The sequence below is a fragment of the Mus caroli genome, chromosome 5 (genome assembly GCF_900094665.2).
Source record: "Mus caroli chromosome 5, CAROLI_EIJ_v1.1, whole genome shotgun sequence".
NCBI classification, from domain to species: domain Eukaryota; kingdom Metazoa; phylum Chordata; class Mammalia; order Rodentia; family Muridae; genus Mus; species Mus caroli.
In genome coordinates, this window is record NC_034574.1 from 123,059,352 (window position 1) to 123,081,777 (window position 22,426).

The window sequence follows — 22,426 nt, forward strand, 5'->3', positions numbered from 1 at the left end:
TGGTTTTCAGCCTTCACCCGGAAAGCCCGGCGTTCGCAGCGCGCGGAGCCGGCGTCCCGTTGGCGCGCTCTGGCCTGGCTTCGGGTCGTCGCTTCGGCCCCGAGGAGCCGCTCGCTGTCTCCGGAGCGGCGGAGAGGATGGTGCGGGGCAGCCCGGGGCCCGCCGCGCGCCGCCGCGAGTGAACAGGGCCAGGCCGCGGGCGTCCGCGGGCTCGAGCCGCCGGTCTGCGGGGCGGTGAGTAGGAGACGGGGTCGTAATCGCGGGCTCATGGGCCGGGACCGGGAACCCTGAACCCGGGGCCCGCGGCGTGCTGGGCGGATCGGTGCGCAGGCTCCCCCAGCCACCCCAGCTCCGCTCACCTCTCTATTTAGCTGACCTGGTCCTGCTCCATCCTCCCGAGGCCTGCGGAGTCCTGCTCCCGCAGTCAAGTCTTATATAGGTCGGCTGAATAAGGCTGCGTGGACCTACTAGCATCCTTTGCAAGTTTTAGAAAAAAAAAAAAAAAGATTGTTTTGGAAAATTATTTAAATGATGTGTTTGTATCTGTCTGCGCACGTGAGCGCAAATACCCACCGATTCCGGAAGAGGGCGTTGTGTCCTTAGATCCAGAGTTACACTCCATTGGTAGCTGCCTGATGATGGGGGTGCTGAGAACTTAACTCTGGTCCTCTGGAATAGCAGGTATTCTTAACCCCGTAGCCATCTTTCCAACCTCTGTGTGTGTGTGTTTTCAGTTTTAGATTTGTGACTTGACTTTGGGTGGTCAAAAATATATTCAAAAGAGGGTTTAATGCGGCCTTAACTGACTAGGATTTCCCTATGTAGACAAGACTCACCTTCAACACCGATCTTCCCGATTCAGACTCCGTAGTTCAGAGATATAGGCGTGGGCCACACTGCCAAGGTTTCACAATGTAATAACGGTATTGTTCTGGTTTTAATCTGAATTCTGGAGTCTGGGGTCTCCTGCAGCCTTGGATAGTCCAAACCCACGACTCAGTCGAGGCTGACCTTGATTCTCTTAGACTCCCTAGTGCTGCCATGGCAGATGTGCACCGCCATGCCGGTTAAGCCCGGCTAAAACAGATTTTTTTTTTTTTTAAAGACAGGTCCACTGTGTAGTTCAGGCTGGCCTCCAACTCTCTGTGTAGTTTGAAGTTGTGATCCTCCTGCCTCAGCCTCATATTGGGGTGTTGTTAGCTGTGTGGCACCAGGCCCTGTTCACAAACAGAGTAGTGGTAGCCTGGTGGCAAGGCTAGTTAATACTGGGACAGGGGGGTGATTTCTTACCTGTCCCCATAGTTGTATAATACAACAAATCACGGGAGGATTTCCACATACTGTAAGACACACAGCTTTAGTTCTGATGCAGAGAACCCAGAGCTGTGGGTTTAACATAATGGAAATAACCTGAAGCCATGTCACAGTTCTGGAACTCGTATTTTCCCAGGCTTCTGTCGTTGCCTTGTCTGAACATTCTCAGGAGCCCATGGTTTTAAAGCTTCCTGTTTCCTTTTGACCCTTCTTCCCTCTCTCACCTAGTGCTCTCCTCTTTACACATGAGCATTAGAGAAAACTGGGCCTGATTTGGGGGTGGGCTGGAGTGGTCGGGGATACAGAGCACAGTGCAAGGGTGGTGGACCTACAGGATGGTTTTTGTCAGTATGGGAAGTCTGTAGAATTCTAATTATGGGCCAGACCTGGTGGCACATGCCTGTGATCCCAGATCCTTGTGAGCTGCCACTGGAGCTGCCACCAGCCCAACCCAGGTTCCCTGCAAGATTAACTGAGCCTTCTTTCCATCCCCACAGAACTTTAGTTAAGACAGCTAAAGTGTTTATTGAAGACGGTGTCTCGAATGATGTAGTTGGTGTGTTCAAGGCATGTGGAATTGATTGGTGGGAAGCCCTCTTGCTGGCCTTGGTGTTGTGTGATAGCACAGTGAGTTAAATGAGAGTCCTTCTCTGCCACTTACATGTCTGCTTGTATCACTGTACATTACCTAAGCTGTATGCTGACATGGAGACTGATACCCATCTAACAGTGCTGGAGAGATTAAAATACCTACCCAGGGTGTGCTAAGTAGTTGTTAGGGTGTCCACTGCATGCCGTATGCTGAGTAGTTATTTTCTCCTTAGCCTGTTATAATCTGGTTCTGCCACAATCCACAAGTAACTCTTGTGAAAGAGAGTTTTTGTTTGTTTGTTTTAAATTTATTTGTTTTATGTGTCTGAGTACACTGTCCTGTTGCTGTCTTCAGACACCCCAGAAGAGGGCATCAGATCCCCTTACAGATGGTTGTGGGCCACCATGTGGCTGCTAGGAATTGAACTCAGGACCTCTGGAAGAGCAGTCAGTGCTCTTAACCACTGAGCCATCTCTCCAGCCCTGAAAGAGTTTCTTATATTGTTACTGACATCTTTAATTTTCTTTTCTCTGAATTTTTGGTCATGGTATTTAGTTTGTATATGTGTATGTGCATACCATGGTATGCATATGGAGGTCAAAGGACACGTATATGAAGTCAGCCCTTTCCTCCATCTGTTTATGGGTCCCAGGGAGCATATTTATAGCCCACTAGGGTTGCAAGTCAAACACCTTTACCCCTGAGTGATCTCAACAACCCTTTAAAATTTTTATTTATTTTTAAAGATTTATTTATTATACGTAAGTACACTGTAGCTGACTTCAGATGCACCACAAGAGGGTGTCAGATCTCATTATGAGTGGTTGTGAGCTACCATATGGTTGCAGGGATTTGAACTCAGGACCTTTGGAAGAGCAGTCAGTGCTCTCTTACCCACTGAGCCATCTCACCAGCCCTTATTTTTATATTTCACTATTTTATTTTATTTTATTTTATTTTTTTTTTTTTTGGTTTTTCGAGACAGGGTTTCTCTCTATAGCCCTGGCTGTCCTGGAACTCACTTTGTAGACCAGGCTGGCCTCGAACTCAGAAATCCGCCTGCCTCTGCCTCCCAAGTGCTGGGATTAAAGGCGTGTGCCACCACCGCCCGGCCTATTTCACTATTTTAAATATTCCTAAGTCAAGCAACTCAGTAGTTGAGCCTTTTTTTTAGCCATGGTTAGGATTTTAGAAATGGAGTTGCAGGAAAGCAGAGGTGTGCTGCAGTTAAATCTGTGGAGTGTCACAAAGCCGACCCATGTCCTTTGGAGTGACTGTGTGCTTAGAACTTGAGGATTGTTGGAGCTGTCTTTACCTAAGTTGTCTACAGTTTGGCTTGGTTCTGGTGGCAGGGAAGTAGTCTAGGTCACACACTGGTGACCTGTATTTGTCTTTCTTCTGTGCTTGACGAGTCAAGAGTTTGACTCTCTCTATCTGGTGTCCCTTCCCTCAGTCCTTGGACTTCTCAGAAGCCATTTCCCAGCCTTCATTTCTTACTACCTGGTTGGAATGAACTTTGGGGGAAGTGGCCAGCCACAGCACCTGCTTCTCACCCCCAACGGAATGCAATGCTTGCTTGCTTATTTGTTTGTTTTTCCAGACAGGGTTTCTCTGTGTAGCCCTGGCTATCCTGGAACTTGCTCTAGACCAGGCTGAGCTTGAAATCACAGAGATCGGCCTCTGCCTCCTGAGTTTTGGGAGGTGTGTACCACTACCATCCAGCTTGCATTTTTATTTAAAAGTAAGGCTTACTTTTTTTTTTCCCCCGAGATAGGGTTTCTCTGTATAGCTCTGGCTGTTTTGGAACTCACTTTGTAGACCAGGCTGGCCTTGAACTCAGAAACGCGCCTGCCTCTGCCTCCTGAGTTGCTGGGATTAAAGGCGTGCGCCCGGCAAGGCTTACAGGAACTTTTTTTTTTTTTTTTAACTTAAAAGCAAGTCTTACTATGTAGACCTGGCTGACCTGAAACTCTGTGTTGACCAGACTGGCCTCAGACTCACAGAGATTGGCCTACCTTTGCCTTTCTTGTAAGTGCTGGGACTAAAGTGTATGCCACCATGCCTGGTTCGGAAACCTTGCGTCTCTTGACTGATATAGCCTCTAATTTCCTATTTGAAAATGAGTGTGCATGGTAGAAAGGGTAGAGTTTTGGTAACTATTTAGAATCTTGATAGTTTTGTTCAAAATGCTTTTGTGCCTGGCATGGAGTTGCACCCTTGTAGCACCATATGATCCCAGTGCTTGGGAGGTGGAGGCAGGAGAGTCAGTTGAAGGCCTGAACTACATACTGTTTGAGAAACTTCTCCCTCTTGCCTAACTATAACGATAGCTATAACTATAATTACAACTAACTGAAACTATAACTATAACTGTAACCGCAACTGTAACTATAGCTATAACTCCCCATCCGTACCTGGTTCTCATCATCCCTTTGCTATTAGATTTTTTGAGCCAGAGACAGGTAAGAGTATTTCCCTACTCTGGAGTGATTTGCAGTTTGGAAAGACCAGACAACTGGAAAGTTTCAGAGGTGCAGCTCTTGAGCTGCCCTGGGTTCAGTCCCCAGCACTATATAGATTGGGTGTGGTGGTACATTCCTGAAATGCCAGCATGTGGAGGTGGTGGCAGGAGGATCTGAAGCCCAAAGTCCTCCTTGGCTACATAGCCAGTTCTCGTCCCACCTGAGTTACAAAACAACAAAACTACAAATAAAGGGCTGGAGCGATGCCCCAGAGGTTCAGAGTGCGTGCTTCTTTCACAGAGGATTTGCCTTCAGGTCCCAGTGTCCACGCGAGCAGGCTGACCACCACCTATAACTCCACCTTTAGGGAATCTGATGCCCGTTTCTGTCCTCCACAGACACCTGCACACATGTGACATACACATACATAAACATAAATCTTAAAGTCATTCTCTGCCATGACGTTTAAAAGCCAATGTAAAAGGGATAATTTCTTAAAATGCCCGTTTTCTCAAATTTGACTCACCAGAAGTAAAAAATAGACATACAGTTTAAAATCGTTAAAGTAGCTAAGATAGCCTCCTCAAAATAGAAAACAAATACTTGGCAGACTCAAGTCGTTTTCTGGCCAGAGTTAATCAAATTTCTAAGAAGTAGAAGTGCATCTTATTCCTGGTCGCACAGGCCTTAAATCCAAGTACTTGGGAGGCAGGGGCTGGTGGAATTTTGTGAATCTAGAGCCAGCTTGATATACATAGGAAGTTTCAGGCCATCTTGGCTACACAGGGAAATCTAGTTTCAAGAATTAAAAAAAAAAAAAAAAAAGGAAAAAAAGATAGCTAATGGCAAGCTTGTCTTATTTATGAACACACAGAAAAGCTGGGAGTAAAGGAGCAGGTATATCATCACAGTAGCTTTGAAGGTCTCGATCAGGAGCTGGGGGGTAGTCTGTGAGTCGGCATGTGCTCTCGCCCCCATACACCAAACCAAACTCCTCAGTTCTCAGTCATACCAAAGTTACCCAAACCATGCAGTCAGTATGGAAAAGATTAATCAGATTATTTATGTTAACAGAGTAAAAGACAAAAATTGTTTAGATATTGCAGATAAAGTATTCATTGAAATGTAGTATTTGGCTGAATTCAATAGATACATAGCAAACAAGAGAGACCTTGAACCCAAGAACCAAGAGAAAAACAGCCAGGAGTGGTAGCATACGTCTCTAATCCCAATACAGAGACAGAGGTGGGAAGCTCAGGGTTCAAGGCCAGCTTGGAATACAGGAGACTCTGTCCCAACCCTTTCTTTCCCCCATAAAGAAAGAAATAACATTATAGTGAAAGTCTTTTGTAAGCTTCTAAGAAAGAGTTAAGCACTTCCTCCCTCTCGGGAAGTCTTCTGTGGTAGTCAGGGTTTCCGATGCTGTGATGAAACACTATTCACAAAAGCAACTTGGGGTCGAAAGGTTTATTTGGCTTCCACTTCCAGATCATTGAAGGAGCTCAAACAGGGCAGGAAACTGGAGGCAGCAGCTAATGTAGAGGCCCTGGAGGGGGCTGCTTACTGGCTTGCTCCTCTTAGTTTGCTTTCTTACAGCACCTAGGACCACCAACCCAGGGGTGGCACTGCCCAGGGCCCTCCCACATCAGTCATTAATCAGGAAAATGCACCACGGGTTTGCTCACTGGCCAATTTAATGGGAACAGTTTTTTTCATTTGAGTCTCCCTCTTCTAAAAGAACGTAGCTTGTGTCAAGTTGACATAAAATTAGCTAGCACAGCTTCCCACCAGAAGCCTGTGTTGAGTCCCAGATTTAATGGTGAAGCATTGCAAAGCATTTTTGTGAGGCAAGAATTTTATTACAGCTATTGCTATTGATGTTTCACTGAAGTAGGAAAAAGGAAAAAGATACAGGGATTCCAAGAAGTACTGCTAATGCACTTGTTCTCAAACAGCATAGACGACATCCAAGAGAGGCCGGACAGCTTGGTTAGCATCAACAGCAGTGGTAGAGCACTTGATTGGCAGGTCAGTAGATAAAAGTCTCCTGTGGGCATGAACTAATAATAATAATAATGTACTGTGTGTGACAGGCTCCTGTAGCCCAGCCTGATCAATATGTGGCCAAGGATAAACTTGAACGCATGATCTTTTTGTCTGTCTGTCTGTCTCTCACGTGCTGGCCTTATAGATGTGTGCCTCCCTGCCTGTCTTACACAGTGCTGGTTATGGGACCCAGGGCTTTGTGTGTGCTGGGCAAGCACTTACCAAGTGAGCTAACAGCTCCAACCCTTCCCTCCACTTTCTTTTCCTTTTTTAAAAATACTTTTGTATTTTCTTAGAAAGACTGTCTTACATAGTTTAGGCTGGCTTTGTCTGTGGCTGAGGATGACCTTTGACTCCTGATCTTCTCCTTCCTGAAGTCACAGGTGGGCACCCCCATGCCTGGCTCTTTCTAGTCTTCCAAATGAGCTCACTGCGTGGACATTTTCTCTCTCAGATCCAGCCTTTGGTGCATAGTCCTCCTGTATGAGACTGGACTGAGCGCTGCAGCTCAGTGCAGCCAGGCTGCCAGCTAATCCCTCGCTGCATGTGTTGCAGGTTGCCGCTGGTGGGAAGCATGTTCAGTATCAACCCCCTGGAGAACCTGAAGCTGTACATCAGCAGCCGGCCACCCTTGGTGGTTTTTATGATCAGTGTCAGCGCCATGGCCATCGCCTTCCTCACCCTGGGCTACTTTTTCAAGATCAAGGAGATTAAGTCCCCAGAAATGGCTGAGGTCAGTATATTCCTGGTGTCTGCTTGTGCCTGATGGACCTTGTAGAGGAGTGTGTGTGTGTGTGGTGGGGGGGAGCAGCTCTTTTTATATGTGAGGTCTCACTCTGTACTGCAGGCTATTGGCTGACCTGGAACCTGACGTGATCTTCCTGTCTCAGCCTCCTGAATGCTGGATTATGTGTTGTGTATCACCACATCTGGACAGTTCTTTCTGAGACAAGGTCTCCTGAAGCCCAAGCTGCCCTTGAACTCCATATCCTCTTGGCTCTGTTATTCAAGGGCACACAGATAGTAGATATGTCAGAAAAAGTACATATTTATGTAGTTTTCTCTTTTTTCCTGTGATTGGCTAGGGAATGCCTAGTTGTTTTAAGCAATACTATCAATTTTATGCAGACTATTTCAGTAGAGAAACATGCATTTGGGAGAGTGTATTTATAAATTGAACAAACTCTGCGTATGGTGATGCACTCCTGTGATCCCAGAACTGGGAGACAGCGGCAGAAGGAGTGTGAGTTCAAAGCTATCCTGGGCCATGGAGTAAGAGCATGTTCCAAAAGAGTCTGAAGAGAGCTTGTTCAGTGGGCGTGGAGAAGGGGAACAGTGAGTGAGAGCAGTGGGTCGTGGTGATGCGGTGACGAACCTACGGCCTTATGTGCTAACCTAAAGTACTGAGTAAGAGTCTTAGCTCCTAGAGAGAAGGAAAGGACATTTTTATTTCCAGTGGAGTTCTTTTTCTTTATTACATTTCTAAGTGGTTTATTACTTACTTATTTACATAGTCTCCCTGTGCATCCCTGATTGTTCTGATACTCAACAGATCAGGCTGACTTCTGGCTTCTAAGTGCTGCAATTAAATGTTTGTACCACCATTTTTATGTATGTATGTATGTATGTATGTATGTATTTAAATATATATGCATGTTTTGCTGCATATGTGTCTGTATACTCATGCATGCAGTGTCCTCAGAGGCCAGAAGAAGGTGTTGGATTCCCTGTAATTGGAGCTACAGACAGTTGTGAACTTTCAGGCATGCATGTGGCGCACAGCCATACATGTAGACATATACCCATATATTAATATAAATATATAAATCTTAAAACAAAGCTAAAACAAGCTATAAAATAAATGAAAATAGTGATTTTAATGTGTCACCACTTTTGTTCAAGATCCTTTGCCCCCCTTTTTTCTTCAATGCAGGGTTTCTCTGTGTAGCTCTGGCTGTACTGGAACTCTTGAAATCCACCTGCCTCTGCCTCCCAAGTGCAGGGATTAAAGGTGTGCGCCACCACTGCCTGGCTTTTTTTTTTAATTTTTACTGTCTATGTATGAGTGTTTGCCTGCATGTAAGTATGTGCACCATGTGCCCAAGGAGCACAAAAAGGATCTCGGATGCTCTGACACTGGAGTTACAGATGCTTGTGAGCCACCACGTGGGTGCTGGGAATCAACCTTGCTCTCCCTGTAATAGTAGCGAGTGTTCTTAACCACCGAGTCATCGGACAGCCCTCACGGCCTTTTTGTTTTGCTTTTATTTACTTTTATGTGTATGGATGTTTTGCTCCCATTTATGTCTGTGCACTGTGTGTGGGAAGTGCCAGAGGGTGTCAGGTCCCTTGGAACTAGAGTTACAGTTAGTGTTAACTGCCATGTGGGTGCTGGCAATCTCTGGAGTGGCACTCTCTCTACCAAGCTCTCTCTCCAGCCCCTCAAGATCCCTTTTGAGTTTGATCTTGTTTTCTCTTAATTACAATATGCTGAATGCTCAGCCACTTCAGAGGGTGCAGATTTCCAGGGCGAGCAGCATTGGATCAGGTGCTACAGGTGCTGAGTGGTAGTGTATTGTGACTTGAGACCGTCAACCTCATCTCATTCTTTTTGTCTTGTGCTGTGTAGCAGAGTCCAGGGTCAGGGCTCTTTCTGCCTTGGAGATGCTGGGACTTCATATCTTCTCTGTTTTATTTTGCTGAAGGATTGGAATACTTTCCTGCTCCGGTTTAATGATTTGGACTTGTGTGTATCAGAAAACGAGACACTGAAGCATCTCTCCAACGATACCACGACACCAGAGAGCACCATGACCGTCGGGCAGGCCAGATCGTCTACCCAGCCGCCCCAGTCCCTGGAGGAGTCAGGCCCCATCAATATTTCAGTGGCCATTACCTTGACCTTGGACCCTCTCAAGCCCTTTGGAGGGTACTCTCGAAATGTTACACACCTGTACTCCACCATCCTCGGGCATCAGATTGGATTGTCAGGTGTGTGCCAGCTACTTTCCTTTCAGAGTTCTGAGGCAGCAGCTGAGATAGGTTCCATGTTCTGTTCTGTGTTTCTGCTGTGTCTCCTCTTGAGACTTGGACTTCATGAAGCCAAGAAGGACTGGTTCCTGTGCGTCTTCACTCAGTCGGTCTTCAGGTATCATACACAGTCTCTTCATAAAAGCTTTCAGAGTCAGGACTGATGGGGTCAGAGACACAGCTCATTGTTAGAGCACTGGGCTTGTGTGTGTGAGGCCCTGGCTTCCTCTGTAGCACTGGGAGATGCCAAGTGGGAGGAGAGAGAACTTGTTAGTGCAGGGTCTGTTTCTGGCCTCAGTTTATTTGACCTTTGACCAACATAGGTTTCACTTGCTCAGGTCCATTTATACTTGAACTTTTTTTCATTATTAAAAGCTTTTTTTTGCTTGTATATGAATGTTTTGCATGGGTGTATGTGCACTGTGTGTTCCAACATCAGAAGAGGGAGTTAGAGCCTCTGGATCTGTAGTTACAGATGACTGTGAGCTGCCTGCCATGTGAGTGCTAAGAACTGAACCCTGGTCCTCTGCGAGAGAACCTCTGCTCTTACCTGCTGAGCCATCTCTCCAGCTCTCTATTTGAACCCGAGAGAAGTTAACATAAAAAGTGTAAAAATGCTGCATTAGGTCATAGAGGCACTGAGGCCAGCTTGGCAGTGGGACACAGTGATAATCCCAGCATGTGGGAGAGTAAAACTGTAGGATTGTGAGTTTCAGGCCCTGCCTCAAAAACAAAAACAAAAAAGGCTGGTGGCACATGCCTTTAATCCCAGCACTCCAGAGACAGGGGCAGGGGGATCTGTGCAAGTTTGAGGCCATCTGGTAGTCTACATAGCAAGTTCTAGGACAGCTAGGGCTACATATTAAGACCTTGTCTCAAACAAAAAACAAAACAAAACCCAGAGATTTCAAAAAGAAGAATTGATGGTGGTCATGAGGTAGAAGCAGGAGGGTCATAAGTTCAGGGTTATCAGTATTGAGTTTGAGGCCAGCACACGCTACAAATAGAAATAATGAAGACATCTTAGAAGCCTAACATCCCACACTGTCTTACTGTGATAGTCTTGTAGTCTCTTTTTGGTTGTAATGGGGTCACATAGCGAGTGTCCACTGAAAACACGCTGAGTCACCATGTGAGCAGTTCACCTGTCTAATGTCGGTGGCACACAGCAGGAAGGAGTGATTTTGCTGCTGTGTCTTTTTTCCTGTTTATGATACAGGGATAGATATGTGTGTTAATTGACTGTTGAAGTTGTTAGTAAGGCTTCCAATCAACATCAAGCTAAATTGGTTGTTAATTTTAAGTCTGGGGAGTTAAGACTTATACTGAGTTTTTTGACTGTGTGGGAGTCAGCAGTCCATCATGTTCAAGACAGTGTATTTACAAACGTGTCTATGAATGGGTGTACTGTGCTGGGGTTTGTGTGTGGCTGCACAAGCGGCATACCTGTATGTTTGTAAATGTAGGTAGGATCCTAGGATTAATCTTAGGTCACCTGATAGGTTATTTCTCCACCGGTGAACTGAGCCAATTCAAGCTGGATTAGATCATATTAAAGGCAGGTTTATTGGGAAACTGCTCTCGGGGTGAGTTCAATGGCCACAAGGACTGAGGCCTGAGGAGTCACCATGGGAGGTGAGGGGAAGAAGAAAAAGGGAGAGAAAGCTTATATACACTGCAAGAGAGAGAAGAGGAGAGAGACCAGGATAGATTATATAGGGAAGGTAGGGAGTGACAGGTAGGGATTGAGGGATGCTGGGAGGACCTGAAGGCCAGGTAAAATATGAACCTCAGTCCCTTGTGCCAAACTTCATCATCAGGCTCATTTCCCCTGCCCTGTTAGCTGCCGTGCTGGCTGTTATTTACTGTTGTTTGTGATGCTGGACTATGAACCAGGCCTCATACCTGTGAAAAAGTGCTCTCTCAGGCCTGAACTTTTTTAATTTAAAATTAATTAATTATGTTCTATGTATTGTGTATTGCCTGCTTGTATGTATGGCTAATGTACCATGTATATTCCTGGTGCCATGGAGGCCAGGGAGCACAGAATCTCCTTGGGACTGGAGTTACAGCTGCGAGCTGCTGTGTGGCGCTTTAAATTGATTCTAGGGTCCTCTTAACCACTGAGCCATCTCTCCAGTCCCAGGTCTGTACAGTTTTAAATGTCCACAGTTTGTTTAGTGGTGTGCTAGCTTCTAGGAAGAACTAGAAAAAGCCTCAGACCTAAGGCCTTCAACCTTGAAATTTGGGGATTACAGAAGAGGTGAAAATAACAGGAATCAGGCTGGGGGTAACTCATTGGGCAAGGGCTTGCCGAGCGTGTGTAATGCCCTGGGTTTAGGGCCCAGTACTAAAAAAGGATAAGCCAAACACCAACCAAAGTCCATATACTGCCTAGTTTTATGTCAGCTTTATACAAACTGGAGTCATCTGGCAAGAGTTGAGAATATACTCCCAATATAGATTGGCCTGTGGGTAAAGTGTGTGTGTGTGTGTGTGTATGTGTGTATTTGATGATTGATGTGGGAGGATACCAGCTTATTGTGGGTGGTGTTACGCCTGGACTGGTGAGCCTGGGTATTATAAATGAGCCATGCATGGAGAGCAAGCAAGTAAGCAGTGCCCCTCCATGACTTCTGCGTCAGCTCCTGTCTCCAGGTTCCTGCCCTGGCTGAGGTCTTGCCCTGACTTCCCTAAGCAATGTATATGACCTGAGAGATATAAACAAACCAAGCCTTTCCTCCCCAGGTTGCTTTTGGTCAGAATAAGACAGCTCATTATTGCAGGACTTTCAGGGGTCCCTGCTTATGATTTAATAGTAAACACAGGGAGACATCTGTATAGTTTAAGGCTGCTGGCCTGTTTGCTGGGGCAGTCCCTCTAACTCAACCCAACTTCTTTGCCACTATGTCTTTCCCTGTGGCTTTCTCTCTGCTCTCTGCCCTGAGCCTGTTCTGCCTCCATCCCTCTCTGCCTCTCTCCTGTCTTCTTTTCTTCTGCCCCAGCTTCAGCTGCCAGTACTTTATTTCTCAGATGCCACACTTCTTTCTGATATAAAGGAGCTGTTAACATAAGTGGGAGATTTTTTTTCTCCCCACAGCAGCTTGCCTGCCTTTGGGGGCAGGTGAGGAAATGACAAACATTTACATCTGCCAGCCTGGTGCTGGCACAGCAACTAACAATTAATACAGGGATATACCATCATCGCCAGTCCATACAGTATGTGTGGGGGTGGGTTACCCTGAAAGAAAGTTCATCATGAATTAACACTATCAGGTACTTAAAATGCTAATTAGGGGCTTGTTAAATGTATCTGTTACATTTATATTCCTGTGCAAAGCAACTCAAAGTTTAATGGGGCTAATGGTCCTAGAGGCTTGAGTTTATGAAAGCTGATGGTTGGGCAAAGGCATGGCTGCAGGTGGCTGGAGCAGCAGCTGAGAGCTCACATCTTAACCCACAACAGGAGAGTTGAGCTCACTGGGAATGGCAGAGGCTGCTCCCCTTCCCCCAGTGCTTCTCTGTTAGCCTTTGCTGTCCTGGATCTTGTTCTGTAGACCAGGCTGGCCTCAAGTTCAGAACTCTCAAGATCCATCTGCCTCTGCTTCCTAAGGGCTGAGATTAAAGGTGTGCATGCCCACCTCCAGGGCGCACCTCCTCCAACAAGGCCACACATCATAATCCTTCCCAAATGCATCAAACCCTTGCACTAACTTGGGACTAGTAATCAAACATTTGATCCTGTGGGGACCATTCTCACCCAAACTACTATACTAAATAATACAAAAGGTAAAAAGCATGGATTATGGCTATGCCTGCTTGTATATGCTAAGCCTGGGCACAGTAGTTCAGTGGTATAGGAGGACATGAAAGGAAGCTGGGAAAAGCCGCAAAACCTTCGTTCATTCGAAGGGCTGGCTGGACCTTGGATCGATAACCTTTGGCTCCCAAAAGCCTTTGGGTAGTCACGTCTTGGAGATGCTGGTGGGGTCCTGCTTGTTGCCTCTGACTGTTAAGAGTGGACATTCGGTGCAAATCATTCCTGTGCATTTCAAGAAGCAAACACCCTTCACTCCTTATGACCTTAGAACATCTTGATTTAGTGCAAGATGCACTCTATTGTCCCAAGACCTGCCCTGAGTCTGGTGGACTGCATCTCCCTGTGTGTGTGCAGAGAGGTACTTGAGACACATCCGTGGGCTAACGGTTGATTCTGAGTGAAGTATCACTGGTACAGAAAATGACTCCACTCAGGTTGCCCAACTCTGTTCCTTTCTGGCTCTGGCAGGGCTTCCTAGCCCCAGCTGAAAAGTAGGAGCCTTCTGTGGACACTTGGTGGCTGTGCTAGTCTGGTGGGCCTCACAGATCAGGACAGATCAGAAATCCCATAGAGCAGGTAGGTGTGCAGGCCAGTTGGTGCCTGTTGAGTTTGGCTTCAGACTTATTTGAGTGTCAGCAAACAGTCTATACATTTCTGCCTGTGTCCACCAATAAACTGCCAATTCTTCCGCAGGCAGGGAAGCCCACGAGGAGATCAACATCACCTTCACCCTGCCTGCTGCCTGGAACGCCGATGACTGTGCCCTCCATGGCCACTGTGAGCAGGTGGTGTTCACAGCATGCATGACCCTCACAGCTGCCCCTGGAGTCTTCCCTGTCACCGTGTAAGTGTCCTACACATTTGGAGCCCAAGACGATTCCTGGCAGGAGTCATTTCTCTCTCTGGTTTCCAGGGACTGAGCTCAGGTTTTTGGGCTTGGTGGCAAGCGACTTTACCTTCTGAGCCATCTGAGCTGGTTTCAGGGATTATTTAATTTAATTTGAAGTTCTAACTTCTCTTCCATAAACAGATGTGCCTGTTTGGGGTTGTAGCTCAGTCAGTAGAGTGTTTGCTGAGCGTTCATGAGGTCCTGGGTCCCGTTTCAACACAGAATAAACTGGACATGAGAAGTACACCTGTAGTCTCAGTACTGGAGGGGTGGAGGTGGGAGGATCATGAGGTCAAGGGTACATAGGAGACCCTATCTCAACAAAACAAAACCAGGCCAGGTGGTGGTGGCGCACGCCTTTAATCCCAGCACTTGGGAGGCAGAGGCAGAGGCAGGTGGATTTCTGAGTTCGAGGCCAGCCTGGTCTACAGAGTGAGTTCCAGGACAGCCAGGGCTATACAGAGAAACCCTGTCTCGAAAAACAAAACAAAACAAAACAAAAAACCAAAATAAAAAACCCAACCCCCCCCAAAAAAAGAAAGAAGCCCCACCCCCAAGCCAGTGTTTCAGGAGGCCAGTGGTGCTGTGGCCACTCTCCAGCAACCATTCCTACTAAAGGGATCATGTATTGGGAAAGAAAGAGCCAGGTCCCCTGCCAGAGTGACCTGTAATTAAAGGTGCCTAAAGGTTCTTCTCTTCATCTCTGTGACCCAGAAATTATATTTTATTTTATATTATTTTAAATACTCATTTTTATTACTTTAAATTGTATATATTTGTAGGGGATGGATATGTGAGTATGGTTATTTTAGTTTTGGGGGGATTTGTTTTAAGATAGTCTCATGTAGCCTAAGTTGGTCTCAAACACTACACAACAGAGGTTGGCTTAGAATTGCTGCTCATCCTGCCTCATTCTCCGGAGTTCTGAGATTATAGGTGTCCAGTCCCATGCCTGGCTCCTTATGTGTGCATTTAAACAAACCAAGAACACTATAGAAGTTTGACGTGCTGGCTCATACCTGCAGTTGTAGGCACTCGTCGGCCAGCCTCTGTTATGTACTGAGATCCTGTCTCAAAGCACAGGCAGTAGCAAGCGACTCTCCAAGCAGCGCTGTCTGTCTGTCCCAGAGGGGTGGTGATTGCTCTAGAAGGCTCCTCTTCCCTCTTCTTCTCCTCATGTGGCTCTGCTCAGTGTTGCTGGGGTCTGTGTGGAGGGACCCCAAATAAATGTTTCAGGTCACCGAGCTGGTCTCTTCCTCTCCCCTGCAGTCAACCACCTCACTGTATCCCCGACACATACAGCAACGCCACGCTCTGGTACAAGATCTTCACAACTGCCAGAGATGCCAACACGAAATATGCTCAAGACTACAATCCTTTCTGGTGTTATAAGGGTGCCATTGGGAAAGTCTACCATGCTTTAAATCCCAAACTCACCGTTATTGTTCCAGATGTAAGTGAAATAAGTCCCTTTTTTTGTCTGTGACTGTGTGTGTGTACATACATCCTGGAGCTGTGGGTGTATGAATGTTACATCTTGGGTTAGCTAAGCCTTGGCTATTCTAGGTTTCTACTTGGTTTGGAAGACTAGATGGCAGAGCTGTGGATATCTTGGTACCTTTGTGGTTTAGAAAAGCCTGTTCCTTAATTTTTTGTTTTTCAGAACAAAACAAAAAATTGTTTTTATGTTTGTAACCCATAAGGGTCACTTGAGGCCTTATATGCAGAGTATCTGCTTAATGTCAGTGTTAGCAATAGCTAGTTCTCTTTAGGGTACAAAAAGGGTGAGTAGTTCATAAGAGGCAAATCTTTGTTTCTCTTCTTCTTAAACAGTATCTCACTGTGTAGCTCAGGCAGGCCTAGGAATTGGGATCCTCTTGCTTCAGCCTCTTGAGTGCTGTGATTATAGGCTTGTGCCACCATGCCTGGTCTAGAATGAGTTTTTGTCTTGATACTAGGGCCTACAGAGGAAAGAGGCAGCTGTCAGTGCAGCAGTCAGTGGATAGTCTGCCACACTGATGACTTTTGTCCTTGCTTCCTTCCTAAGTGTATTGCATGGGTTTCTTTTTATTTTTCCCTGGACTATCCCTTTTTCAGTTTCTGTTCAGTTATGGATGTTATCAGTCAGGGAGCTGCCAGTGTAGGGCAGAAGGGGAGGCTGCATGGACAGAGGTCAGATTCCAGAGCTTTCTCTGCCCAGCCAGGGTTCACCTGCCTCCTCCAGCAGGGCCTGACTGCCTTGTCAGGCGGTTGGAAAGCATTCATGCACTCACTGGTTTGGTGCTAGAGAGATGGCTCAGCAGTTGGGAGCACTTGCTCTGCAGGAGACCAGAGTTCACCTACATCAGGCAGTTGCCAGCACCTGTAACTCCAGCTCTAGAGGACCTGATGCACCTTTGTGGCTTCCACAGGCACCTGCACACACATAGCACACACATATACGTAAAAGTAAAAATCTTAAAAGGAGACTGGTCTGGCCTGGTATATATATATTCCTCAGATCCTGGCACTTGGGAGCTAAAGCAAGATGAGTTCCAGGCCAGTCTGTGCTACCTAGTGAGTTCTAGGTCAAGCTGTATTCAAGAATGAGACTCTAAAATGGGCCCTGAGCACTGGGTGGAGAAACGTAATGGGAGGTAGACAAGGTCTCTTCCAAGCCCCCTTGACTGTGGTTACATATGAGATCTCAGGAATGAGGCTAGCCTGTGCCCCTTCCTGCCAGGGACATAGTGAAAAACAGAAGGGAAAGGGATGCTGTCTCTGGTGGGATGTGCCAGCTGTCCAGTGGAGGAGTGTCTCAGAGGTGGGCAGCAGACCAGTTGCTTTGTGGGATCAAGAGGACATGTCAAAGCAGAGCAGGACTTGGGCAGGTGGCGTGCAGCTCCCCTTGCATGCAAGTTCCATGTCTTCACATAATGACAACTAGTTTGGTAGTTTTGGAGATACACAGAGAGACTGCCTGTTCAAACTTAAGAGTTACTATTGGGGTGCTGGAGATGGAGCTCAGTGATTGTCTAGTGGGTGTGAGGCCGTGGGTGCAGTTCTGAGCACCACAAAGGCATGAGCTTGCTGCAGGCATGGAGCTGCTGTTGGAACATCGGTGATGGAGTGCATGTCTGGCTTCCTTTGTTCTTCAGGACGACCGCTCATTAATAAACCTGCATCTCATGCACACCAGTTACTTCCTTTTCGTGATGGTGATAACGATGTTCTGCTATGCAGTCATCAAAGGCAGACCCAGCAAACTGCGGCAGAGCAATCCTGAATTTTGCCCTGAGAAGGTGAGTAGTGGGTGGGTGTGGCTGGCTCTGCCACCAGGCCTTTCTCAAAAAAAAAGTCTCAACTTCATGATAGCTGTTGTGAATAATATCTGATGGAGTTCATGTCCCTCGTGCCTCTTTACCCCCAGTCCTTCCTTCAACAAACGAGTCATGCAGCAGAGGACCTATCAGGGCCAACTAACTAGTGGCTAGGGATGTGGCTTGGTTAACAGTGCTTGTCTTGTAAGCATGAGGCCGTGGGATCAGTCTGCAGCACTTGGTAAACCACACATGGTACGTGCCTGGAATCCCAGCACTTGACCTCCCAGGGAGGTCAAGGCAGGAGGATCAGGAGTTTAAAGTCATCCTCCGCTTCATAGTGAGTTTGTCAGCCTAGGCTACCTCAATTCTTGCCTCAAAAAACCAAATTCAAGGTCAGGGATGGTGGCACACACCTTTAATTCTAGTTCTCAGGAGGCAGAGGCAAAGGAATCAATTAGTTCAAAGCCAGCAAGAGCTATATAGTGAGACCCTGTCTCTAAAATGAATGAATGAATGAGTGAATGAATAAAAGGTTTGCTTTCCAAAGCATAGTGTAAGTGGTTTTGCAGGTTGGCAACTGCTATAGACTTAGGGTTTTGTTCATTCTTCTCCGAGGTGAGGTAGTTTCCTTAAAGTCTTATTAATTCCCTCAATCCCCAAAGGTACTAGATGCTGATAGCATGACCTCGCAGTATTGTTCTCGGTCCCAGTGGCTCCCTAGTTGACTCAGTTGTCTGCTTGCTCTCTTCTAGGTGGCTCTGGCTGATGCCTAATCCCACAGCTCCCCATTTTCTGAGAGACCAAGAACCATGATCATTGCCTGCTGAATCGCCCAGGGCCTGGCCACTCTGTGAATACACGATCTTGCAATGTTGGGTTATTCCAGCCAAAGACATTTCAAGTGCCTGTAACTGATTTGTACATATTTATAAACATTGATCTGGAAATTGGTCCTGTGATGCACGTGCTTTGCCCTGGATGCACCTGAACTCGTCCCCCTCATTGAGGGGCAGGAGGGCATGGACATGGGGTTCTTCCACGGAGAGCCGGGGGCTGTGGGGACCTTGCCAGAGCTGAGCTGAGCAGGTCGTGTTCCAGCGCCCGTGGGGCCGAGGTTTGCTGTGGTTCTTGTTGCAGACTGGCGTGGTGAGTGTTGGAAGCTGTTTGCACCTTTGTCAGGACACTGCGTTTCAGAAGCCACTCTTCCCTCCGGTGGCTTCTACATGTCGGTGGCTGGCGTACCATATAGTAACAGCAGTGATTCTGTCTCAGTATGCTTGCAAGGAAACTTTCCTTTAAAGAGGAAAAAGTGACAATTTACTACTGCCCTAGTTAGGACAGACATGCTTGTCTCTCTTAGGTAAAAGGTCAGGCCCCCAAGTCATTTCTGTAGTGAAGAGCAGAGTTCCTTCCGTGTCTACACTGGCAGCTAGGCACTGGGGTGCTCTGCTCCCGTTAGCTCCTGGGAGGGGCGCTCTCCTGGCTTGAGAAGTAGCTGTGTAGTGAAGGCACAGGGTTGTGTGTGTGACTGACTTCACGCGGCAGAAGAGATGTTGCTCTAATGCTCAGAAACACGGCTTGCTCTTTTTTTTTTTTTTTTAGAGAGGAGATACATTTTCTTTTAAAATTTTTTTTTTTTTTTTTGCATTTATTTTTATATATCACACATCTCCAGGAGACTGCCCATTATAGGTATGTAATGTGCAACTGACGCTGGGGAGATCTGAAGGAAGAAGGCATGAGGCACTCTCTGATGCTTGCTAGTCAAAACTGGAAGCATTTTCCTTAGGACAGGTGTGACCTTCTGGTTCCTCTGTCCCATTGCCCTCTCCGTATTCCATTTAGAAAAGTCATTCATGATCCCTTCCACCCGCTATTTGTATTTTCAGTGTTTTTCTATCAGCGCCTTGCCTTAACAATCCCCATACAGTGTTCTCTCAAGCAGTGTTCCAGACTTGTTGGGTGTGAGGATGAATGCATGTAAGAGCAGCCCTTTGGAGGCTGAGGCAGGAGAATCTCAAGTTCAAGGCCAGCCTGGGCCACATACTGATACCCTGTCTCTCAAAGGGAGAAAAATTACTTAGGTATGTCAGCACTTTTGTCCTGTAACTGTAGATCTGTCTCAATTGAAGTTAACTCACTATATTCTGAAACTTACTGGCCTAGAGAATTTTATCCCAGGCATTCTTAGATGGAAAACAATACTTTTGTTTTTTCTTCTAAATTGAAGCTTGTTAAAATAATCACTGTAGTTATGTGGTACACTAGTATTTCTTAAAGCAGAGGTGAGTTGCTTATAAGGTGGGTAATATGTGAATTTAATCTAGTCTTCTCTGAGACTTTGAGACCCTTGGCTTGGCTGGTATACGTGTGTCATCCGGAGCACCAAGCTTCAGATTAAGCTGTTACTGAGTAATAAGACCCAGTAGAGTGAGACACGAGAAGAATCGTGTTCACTGGTCTGTCGGCCGCTGTGTTCCTCGTAGTCATCCTTGTGTTATTAACAGGCAGTGGCTGGGATCTGTAGAGGGTGGGAAGGAGGAACACCACAAGATCTAGGGAGAGGAAGTCCCCAAAATGCTTGGGACGTGACCCATCCTGAGGCCAGATACATACTTTAAAACTCAAATATTCACCATATCAGGTAGACAGATGGAGGATGGCTGGGGAAGGATGGCTGAAGTTTAGGGGACTGCAGACACATCTGGGCCTGGTCCTCAGCTGTTCCTTGCTGGTATACCTCAGAAGTGGAATGTCAGAGTGGGTTACTAGAGACCTCTGACCCCAGCAGCACTGGCTTGCCCTCAGATGTGGGGTGTAGTCACAAGGCAGTGACTTCCTGGGAAATGCTTGTTTCAGATCATATTGATCTCTTTCCTTTTGTCTCTCACCGTATGGTATGACTTGAATCAGTTTTGATTCTATGTGTAAGTTCTCATCGTTTGGAACCTGGTATTTCTGTTGTGTTCTTGGCAGTGCATAGGAACCCAGCCTCCTGTGTTTTGACCCTCCTGCAGGCACTGTGGGACTCAAGGGCAGCAGATCCATCTCCCGTCCCTTGCTGCATGATGGTCACTAGCTGATCTGTGATGGCGTCCCTTCCCCCATTGATTTTCTGTGTTTGAAGTATGTGCATATGTGCTTTACAGAATAAAACATCTGGATTTACTTGGTTGTCGTTTTAATTCCAGCCGGATTGGTGTTATTTAAACAAAAAGTAGGCAGGAAGCACTTCCAGGGCTTTGCAGACTGTTTTTTTTTTTTTTTTTTAAGTATCCCCTGCCATGAGGATGAAGGGTGGCCAGTGTTTCCTACTGAGGTGACCTCAACAAACACAGGGTCTTTGTACAGAGTGTAAAACCTACTTTCTGTTGGAACCCTGCACTTGAGTGCTCTCTCTGTGCTCGGCACCATCTTCTTTGTTCACGCCCACCTCAAGAGAATACGCCTTGGTGAATCAACACATCATTTTATGAGATCTTGCTTTAGAACTGACTTGTGGGATATTGTGCTTTGAGTTCCCTCACATTCAGAAAAGCAAGACTCATCAGAGATGTAAACCGTCACATTTGCAGTGGTCCAGCTCACTGTGGGCACAGGACAGGTGTGGTGGTGCTTACCTTGTGGTGTTAGTACTGAGGGACAGTGAGGCAGGAAGGGCCAGGCTGGGCTACCCAATTCTTTTTTTTCTTTTTTGGTTTTTTCAAGACAGGGTTTCTCTGTGTAGCCCTGGCTGTCCTGGCACTCACTTTGTAGACCAGGCTGGCCTTGAACTCAGAAATCCGCCTGCCTCTNTGGCTGTCCTGGCACTCACTTTGTAGACCAGGCTGGCCTTGAACTCAGAAATCCGCCTGCCTCTGCCTCCTGAGTGCTGGGATTAAAGGCGTACACCACCACGCCCGGCAAATCTTTTTTTTTTTTTCTTCTTTATTATTTATTTTGGAGACATCTCACTATAAAGCCCCAGCTGGCTGGAGCTTTCTAAGTAGATCAGGCTGGCAGCCAAAATGAAGATTGGGTCTCTCCTTGTCCCCTGAGTGCTGAGATTAAAGCTATGTGCTAACATGCCTCCCATGGGTGTATGGGTTCCTGGGTACTACTGCAATAAATGGAAGGAAGGACAACTTGCAGAAATCAGCGGCTCCCCTCTACCTAATGTGGGCCCTGGGGTAGGACTCAGGTCATTAGACTGGGGGTCTGGGCCTTTGTTGGTCATGTTGCGAGCCTGAGAACCTATTAAAAACAACACAACAAATCCCAAAAAGAAACACTTCATTTGTGAAAGCTGGACTTTTTGCCTCTGAAAACCAAATTTCTTGTGCTGTGTTGGTTGGTTGTAGATGAACAAACTCTAAAAACAGGTTGGTCACAGGCCTATAGTCCCAGTATTCAGAATGCTGAGGCGGGAGTATTGACTCCTAATGGGAAGAAAATAAATTAAAAGCAAAACCAAAAACCTGTCAAGGTACATTATACTCTTGGATGTTTTTCTGTTTGAATTTTGAGACAGGGTTTCTCTGTAGTCCTGCTTATCCTGGAGCATGCTGGGAACTAGGCTGGCCTTAACTCAGAATCTACCTGACTCTACCTCAAGTGCTGGGATTAAAGGCCTTTGACTAAGACCCTCAAACCACAAAGAAACCAAACCAAACCTGTAACTCCCTGCGCCCACCTCTATTTGTGATGGTTAGTAACACCATCTAATCACCATGGGAACAGGCCTCTGTGGGCTGGAGTCCCGACTGAATAGAGGAAAACTGAGGGTCTGCAGACGTTGACCAACTGCCTTGTCATTCTGCCACCACACCTCCTTTGCTTTGAAGGCCTGTGACCCCTCACATGCTGAGCTGCGTGTGGTAAAGCCTCACCTTCCTTGAGATGGTTTTCCAGGCATTTCATCAGAGCAGTGAGTAAAGTACTGAATACAAAACCGGAGCAAAGGGGAAGCTGACTAGAAATGCAAGCCAGAGC

General features: G+C 46.6%; 1 protein-coding gene across 3 annotated transcripts; it reads left to right on the forward strand.

Annotated features, from left to right (window-relative positions):
- Positions 1-20,624, forward strand: Tmem248 (transmembrane protein 248). Of its 3 annotated transcripts, none has more exons than XM_021163142.2 (8): positions 1-234; positions 6,324-6,396; positions 6,970-7,147; positions 9,120-9,405; positions 13,958-14,108; positions 15,423-15,606; positions 17,291-17,434; positions 18,208-20,624. In XM_021163142.2, exons 3-8 carry the CDS (start codon positions 6,989-6,991, stop codon positions 18,226-18,228), a joined length of 945 nt encoding a protein of 314 aa, XP_021018801.1. In that variant the 5' UTR covers positions 1-234; positions 6,324-6,396; positions 6,970-6,988; the 3' UTR covers positions 18,229-20,624. The 3 variants fall into 3 exon arrangements, with proteins under 3 accessions (XP_021018801.1, XP_021018800.1, XP_021018802.1); XM_021163143.2 differs by lacking the exon at positions 1-234 and adding an exon at positions 1,666-1,941; XM_021163141.2 differs by lacking the exon at positions 6,324-6,396.
- The last annotated feature ends 1,802 nt before the right edge of the window (positions 20,625-22,426 follow it).